Source organism: Triticum aestivum, chromosome 5A, assembly GCF_018294505.1.
Source record: "Triticum aestivum cultivar Chinese Spring chromosome 5A, IWGSC CS RefSeq v2.1, whole genome shotgun sequence".
Classification (NCBI taxonomy): domain Eukaryota; kingdom Viridiplantae; phylum Streptophyta; class Magnoliopsida; order Poales; family Poaceae; genus Triticum; species Triticum aestivum.
This window is the reverse complement of record NC_057806.1, coordinates 702645271-702652450: the sequence shown is the minus strand read 5'-3', so window position 1 is coordinate 702652450 and position 7180 is coordinate 702645271. Positions and strand designations below refer to the sequence as shown.

Genomic DNA, 7180 nt, shown 5'->3' with positions numbered 1-7180 from the left:
ATATCCACCTTGTCCAGTATTCTCCCGTGGATCCGAAGGGCATGTGTAGGATCCAAAAAAAAAAGGGCAGGTGTAGTACGATTTCTTTAGGACTGTGGTATTCCCTTTTTCCTCCAAAAATTCTTTTGTTCCCAAGAGGTCCTAACTGTGAATCTTGACAAAATTGAACACATCAAAAAAAAAGTTTCTAAAAAATATCAATCGACTCCCAAATGAAGAATGCTTCCAAAATTGCACATGCACACGAATATGGATCACTTTCAATGAAATTTCAGTCATTTTAATAGATACCTAGACAGTTGGTCTTTCAACCAAAATATTTCAGCCATTACGGTAGTACACACAAGTTCAGACATTTAAAAACAATATCCCAAATAACTGAAACATTTGGTTGGATTTTTTATTGAATGCAAAGGTGAATATTTTGATCCTTTGGCCGAAATGAAAACCGAAACCACTCAAATTCACAGGCACATCAAAGAAAGGAGAGCAGGCACAGCGACCACAAGATCGAAGGGAACCGCAACCATGCTTGATCACAACCGAAGGAAACAAAAATCACAGACCCCGACGCCAAGCACCAAACGAGAGCCAGATTTTAGTATTGGACAACCCTGGGAAGAAAGAAGCTGTAGTGGCATTCGCTGCAGGGCGGGTCGGGCTTGGCAACCCATCCAGCAAGCAGAAGAGATAGCACTGGCAGCAACAGCAACATAATAAAAAGATCTGTGAAGTGCCCATCACAATATCGGCTACTCGTCTGTTGTGTTTGTTGTATGCTAGCATCCGCGTACTCTTTTTCCTTTTAACCAGTATCCACGTACTCTGTAGTATTACCTCCGTCCCAAATTAGTTTTCTTAGATTTGTCAAGATACGGATGAATCTAACGCTAAAACATGTCTAGATACATCAACTAATTCGGTACGGAGGGAGTACTTCCCTAGATTTGCCACGTTATATGCTGATTCTCAGATATATTTTTTCCCTGCTGCTATTCCAAGATTTATGCCTGGAGAACTTCCGCCTTCAAATATGTAAAGTTTGTTACCCTAAGTCGAAGATGCACAAACTCTAAAAGCATCTCTGCTCCCCACTTCACCTCCATTGTGCGTGGGATCTAAACATCAGAGTCGCCACCCTGTCAATCCCAAGCCAGACACAAAAATCAATAATCAAGGTCTTTCAAATATGTAACTTAGTATCTACAGAAAGATACTCACTATCAAGAAAACATATGGATGGTGACAAGTATTACATGTACATATCAAAGTAAAATAAGAAATAACATTCCTGACAGTAAATGGGTATGAGCAAACATGAAAGAAATAAGTAGGTCACTGAAACAAGAATAACTCTTGAGTGTCAGCAGATGGAGCAAAAAAAAGAGATGTCCCGACACGATCATAAGTTCACATCTACATTAAGAACATGTCAAAAGCTTGATACAATGGATTTGGAGGAACAGACAGCATACCTAAAATTCTACTGCCACATTAGAGCAATGAACATATTCTACCCTGCTCTTCGCGTAGGAGTTCTTAGCATTGGATTATCCTGCAATATAGTCACACCAGTCATTTTATTATACACTAGTAGCTTTAAATGCTAAAACGGGGAGGACAGTAGTTTTTTAGGTGTTCAATGTGTGTACTAATAACATTTGATAAGCTACAGAGATTAATAATTGTACACATTTGTTGGAAATCATAATATATCAGGCTGGAAAACAATGAGCAAGAGAATCCCTGAACGAGTGGGACCAAATTAAATATCCTATCTCATGTGCGTTTGTCTTGCTACCAATAATCCAAATATATTTGAAAGGTCCATTGATTGATGAAATTCCATATCAGAACAGGGGCATAAGCATGGACCATGAAGAAGAAAATGTGAACAGGGGGCATAAGCATGGAGTAGCATGCAGCTTAAAACATTGGATAATAATTTTGGAAGCCGCAAGAAAAAAGGGATAGACATTTGTGTGCGGGCAGACCTGCATCGTTGGGTTGTAAGCCCACTGATTTCCGAAAACATGGGGATCTGCTTGTACCTGAAACGTTTTAAGCAGAAAGGCATTGATCACACAAGTCAGAAATGCACACACAGGGAGAAGATGGTTAACATAAAAATCAACACAGTTGTTGATAGTAACTAAGAAGTTGCAAACAAAGAAGAATATGGAATATTATAAAGATCTGTCCATAGCAAAAACCTGCATAAAGTTATTCGGCATCATCCTTGGTTGATTAGGCAGTTGATGTTGGTGACTAACATCCATTCCAAAATGAGGTCCAAATGTCAGGTTTGGAGATATCCCTTCCTGTTTAAGTTTGCAACAAAAATGTTCACACGCATGAAAATTATGGTAGCAGAAGCAGACCAAAATTACTACATACCATTAGATGAATGCTTCCTGGCACTCCCATGTCAGGACTTTCAAGATGGGAACCTGACGATGTCTCTTGAATCATATTAGTTTCAGTTGGCACAAATGATGACCGTAGAAAATCCTGCTAAGGACAACATAAATAAATCAATAAAGGTTTAGTCATACAGCAAACTGACGTATGAATGCTTGAGGCTCTTTATGCCCCCAAAACTGAGAAGAGACGAACCTGTTCTTTATTTGACCGTAATACAGCATCCGGATCAGTTTCTGCCACTTTCTTTGCTGGCCGGCCAGGATGCTTTGCATTTGTGGACAGGGAATTCTTCTCACCCTCTGGAAATTGAGAACTAAAAAGGCCTTGGCCATTTTCAGGTGCATCAGCTTCGAATGAGAGAAGCCTCGGCTGCCTGTCTCTAGCAGGTTGACCATCATCCAGAAGAGCCCTTTCTGCTTCTCTCAGTAACTTCAGAGCAACAAGGTACCTACTCTCAGATATAAAGCCTAAATTGAGAACCTGACGGCACTGTGTAGACAAATAATCATGGCGCTCCACTGTGTCACCAAGGAGCATCTCATTAGGATAATGTGCCAAAGCATGCAGTTTCTTATAGTCTCTTTTCCAGCGATCAAGGACATATCTTGACGGGATCTCAAACATGTCATGCAACTTAAACACAGACAACGCATGTCTGCATAGTATGCCAGTGAACTGAAAGAAACCACATTCGCACTCAACAATGAGCCCTTCTTTACAAAAATAAACTTCATAAGTCCTGCTCTCCGTCTCCTTTCCATCTTCCATGTATGAGCATTCTTTCACTTCAAAAGTAACAAATGGGCCATCAACTTTACTTGGCATACCATCACAATACATTGTTGCTTTCAACTCTTCCTGAAATTTCCTGAACATGTTGATTGTGTAGGCCTTGGCCAGTTGCTCTTCCATGTAGAACTTTGTTACAGTCAATGGAGTCCTATGGGAAGATTCTTCATCTGCTTGCAACTCTTTCTTGTATTTGTTCTCCAATATCATCTCATATTTGCTGAAAAATTGCTTCAAAGAAGTTTTTGGGTACACAAATCCATCATAGTATGAAGCAACAGACTCCCCACGCTGTGAAACAGACATACCCGCCCAGAATTTGTCTTTAAGATAAGCAGGTGCCCATAATTGCCGATGCTCATGTAGGGAACTGAGGCATTCATTTCCTGCAAGTCCATGTTCCTCAATAACCTTCTTCCAATCAGCCTCAAACTCTGGGGGCTTCAAAGACCCATATGTTACTTTCTTCAGTGCTCTCTTAATTGTTTTGAATTCCGCGTGTGCTTTCAAGTTCTCTGCCACGTCTCTCATAATGCGATACAGACAAAGGCGGTGTTTAACTTGGGAAAATACTTCTCTAACCGCATCCAGAATAGCGTTGTAATGCTCAGTGATGATTGCGTCTGGGTAACAGCCCTTCATACATGACAAAAATGCTCTGAATAGCCAGGTATAGCTCTCAGCACTGAGATCTGAAAGCAAGCCGGTACCAAACAAAACAGGGTGGCCATGATTATTCATCCCAGTGAAGAAAACAAGTGGCAGATCATATTTCTCAGTCAAGTATGAAGTGTCAAAGTAAACAACATCATGACCAAAGTATTCATGCGCTGCCTGTGACCTAGCATCACTCCAAAACAAGTTCCTTAGACGCCCCTGCTTGTCCAAATCCACCAGGTAGAAGAAATTTGGATTCTTATTCTGCATGCTGCCAAAAAACTTCTGGATCTGCTCATCATCTCCTTCCCCGAACTTAAGCCTTCCTATCTCGGTAAAGTTCCCCTGCTCTTTGTCAGCTATCGGAACATTCCTTCGCCCTTTAAGCCGTGAACCATTTTCCACGCTCTTGGCATCCGTCAGTTTCTTGTAACAGCTCATGGGCGAGTCTGAGGACTGGTTGAGCGGATGGTTGTGGTCGAGCTTGGCGTCGTCAATGTGAAGCCACCTGTCCTGCCTCAACTTCAACGAAATCCTAGCTGGGCAGTTTATCTTTGCTGTTTCTCTAGACAGATAGCACACATTTGCTCTCCCTCTCCCTGACCGACTGCACCCGAGCACCAGCCTCCGGCACACCCCCGACTTCAGGTACGACGACTTGAGAGTGATCGCCGAGAAGCCGGAATCCACCGCATACTGCTTGTAGTAGTTGAGCGCGTCGTCATAGGTCTTGAACCGCAACCCGATGCGGGGCGCGTTCTCGTCCACCTTGGCACCCCCACCATCTTCCTGACCACTGTCATTGTCATCGACGAGGATGACCTCCTTGCCCTGATGCAACGGCGGCAGTTCCCTCCCTGGATTACCCCCCAATTCCTGGCCAAAAATAGGAAAGCGCCAAATAATCGCTCCCTCAGCAAGCAAGCATGAGAATTTGACACCTGGAGTGACCCAAAGCACTCGCTAACCTGGGATTTCTCGGCAATCTTCAGCAGCGAGCCATTCCCTGGTGGCTCTGAGCTCTTCCCTTCGGCCTCGATTGGCGTCTCCATCGGCATCGGCGGCGGATCTAGACGGCGTGCGCCCGAAAATCGGGAAGGTCGGTGGGGATTTGACTAGGAGAATCGCTGGATGAGGACAAACCTAGGTCGTACCTCGAGCCCCTGACTGCGGGCGGCGTGGCGCCGGCGGCAGGGGAACGTGGAGTCCCGACGAGGGAGGACGGGAGCGGCAACGCGCGTGGGAGACGGGAAGCCGGGGGCGCTCCCAGGGGTGTGGAGGCGCCGGCGGCGGCGCTCAGGTACGGCACGACGGCAGCAGTAGGGCGCGTGGTAGACCAAGAGGGGAGGAAGAAAAAAAAAACAGATATTTGCCCACTTTGAATATGTTTTCTTTTTGAGTTAAATACACCGGAGGCACTTTAATCCTACTTTTTTCAAGGGCGTGTTTGGTTGCCGTGCACTACAGTACCTGCGTTGCATACCCTTCTCCACTCAGCCTGGTTCTCGAAAACAACCTTATATGCGACATCTGCGAGTTGTTTGGTTGCCTGCATATGGACTTCCTGCATTAGGAGATCAACTTTGGCACGTTGTTTGGTTGCTTGCATTGTCTCGGCGCATGCAACTACAGGCTGTTTGGTTGCCCGCATGTGGTATGATTAAGAGTTAGCACTTGCACTTAGCACACAGGGTTAAGACGCTAGCAGAGAAAGGGGGGAAGAAATGCAGTGTGCGCCGGACCATGACGACTGCGGTAGATAGTGGCCATGGCGCCGTGTCCGACATGACGAGCATGGAGTCATGGACGAGTGACCCCGTCGGCGGCACGGCGAGCGACATCGTCGGCGAACTAGTTGCGGTGCTCGCGCAAAGACAATGGACAGATGAGGATAATGCAGTGCTCGCGCCATGGTATCGTCAGTGCAGTGGACGAGAGAGGAGGCCGAGATGATCGACGCCGGAAACGACTCCAGTGTAGTAGGGCGGGAGAGAGGAGCGCGAAGATGATCGACCTCGTCGGCGGCACAGCGAGCGACACCGTCGGCGAACTAGTTGTGGTGCTCGCGCAAAGACAGTGGACAGAGGAGGAGAATGCAGTGCTCGCGCCATGGTATCGTCAGTGCAGTGGACGAGAGAGGAGGCCCAGATGATCTATGCCGAAAACGACTCCAGTGTAGTAGGGCGAGAGAGAGGAGGCGAAGATGATCGACCTCGTCGGCGGCACAACGATCGACACCGTCGGCGAACTAGTTGCGGTGCTTGCTACTACCTCTTGAGCACTGCGTTGGATTTCCTTGAAGAGGAAAGGATGATGCAGCAAAGTGGCGTAAGTATTTTCCTCAGTTTTTGAGAACCAAGGTATCAATCCAGTAGGAGGCTACGCGCGAGTCCCTCGTACCTGCACAAAGCAAATAACTCCTCGCAACCAACGCCATAAGGGGCTGTTAATCCCTTCACGGTCACTTACGAGAGTGAGATCTGATAGATATGATAAGATAATTTTTTTGGTATTTTTGTGATAAAGATGCAAAGTAAAATAAAAGCAAAGGAAAAAATCAAAGGAAATAACTAAGTATTGGAAGATTAATATGATGAAGATAGACCCGGGGGCCATAGGTTTCACTAGTGGCTTCTCTCAAGAGCATAAGTATTTTACGGTGGATGAAACGAATTATTGTTGAGCAATTGACAGAATTGAGCATAGTTATGAGAATATCTAGGTATGATCATGTATATAGGCATCACGTCCGAGACAAAATAGACCGACTATTACCTGCATCTACTACTATTACTCCACTCATCGACCGCTATCCAGCATGCATCTAGAATATTAAGTTCATGGAAACAGAGTAACGCCTTAAGCAAGATGACATGATGTAGAGGGATAAATTCATGCAATATGATAAAAAAATCATCTTGTTATCCTCGATGGCAACAATACAATACGTGCCTTGCTGCCCCTACTGTCACTGGGAAAGGACACCGCAAGATTGAACCCAAAGCTAAGCACTTCTCCCATTACAAGAAAGATCAATCTAGTAGGCTAAACCAAACTGATAATTCGAAGAGACTTGCAAAGATAACCAATCATATATAAAAGAATTCAGAGAAGATTCAAATATTGTTCATAGATAATCTTGATCATAAACCCACAATTCATCGATCTCAACAAACACACCGCAAAAAAAAGATTACATCGAATAGATCTCCACAAGAGAGGGGGAGAACATTGTATTGAGATCCAAAAAGAGAGAAGAAGCCATCTAGCTAATAACTATGGACCCGAAGGTCTGAGGTAAACTACTCAC

The 7180-nt window shown here is 44.8% G+C and overlaps 1 protein-coding gene across 2 annotated transcripts; it reads right to left on the bottom strand.

Annotated features, from left to right (window-relative positions):
• Positions 1–375: 375 nt before the first annotated feature.
• Positions 376–5259, bottom strand: LOC123106141 (protein FAR1-RELATED SEQUENCE 6). 2 transcript variants are annotated; one of them, XM_044528358.1, is made up of 8 exons: positions 5025–5259; positions 4839–4939; positions 2617–4746; positions 2398–2514; positions 2214–2321; positions 1995–2051; positions 1476–1555; positions 376–1139 (listed from the first exon to the last, which is right to left on the bottom strand). In XM_044528358.1, exons 2-7 carry the CDS (start codon positions 4926–4928, stop codon positions 1514–1516), a joined length of 2544 nt encoding a protein of 847 aa, XP_044384293.1. In that variant the 5' UTR covers positions 4929–4939; positions 5025–5259; the 3' UTR covers positions 376–1139; positions 1476–1513. The 2 variants fall into 2 exon arrangements, with proteins under 2 accessions (XP_044384293.1, XP_044384294.1); XM_044528359.1 differs by having other exon boundaries at positions 2398–2511; positions 4839–5252.
• Between the last annotated feature and the right edge of the window lie 1921 nt (positions 5260–7180).

What these genes read in the sequence shown, in the direction of transcription:
- LOC123106141 (XM_044528358.1), bottom strand. Translation starts at nt 4,928, where the DNA reads ATGCCGATGGAGACGCCAATCGAGGCCGAAGGGAAGAGCTCAGAGCCA. An exon ending in CAGGAAGCATTCATCTAATG is followed by an intron (nt 2,322 to 2,397) that starts GTATGTAGTAAT and finishes AAACTTAAACAG; the next exon opens with GAAGGGATATCTCCAAACCT. An exon ending in TGCCGAATAACTTTATGCAG is followed by an intron (nt 2,052 to 2,213) that starts GTTTTTGCTATG and finishes AAAACGTTTCAG; the next exon opens with GTACAAGCAGATCCCCATGT.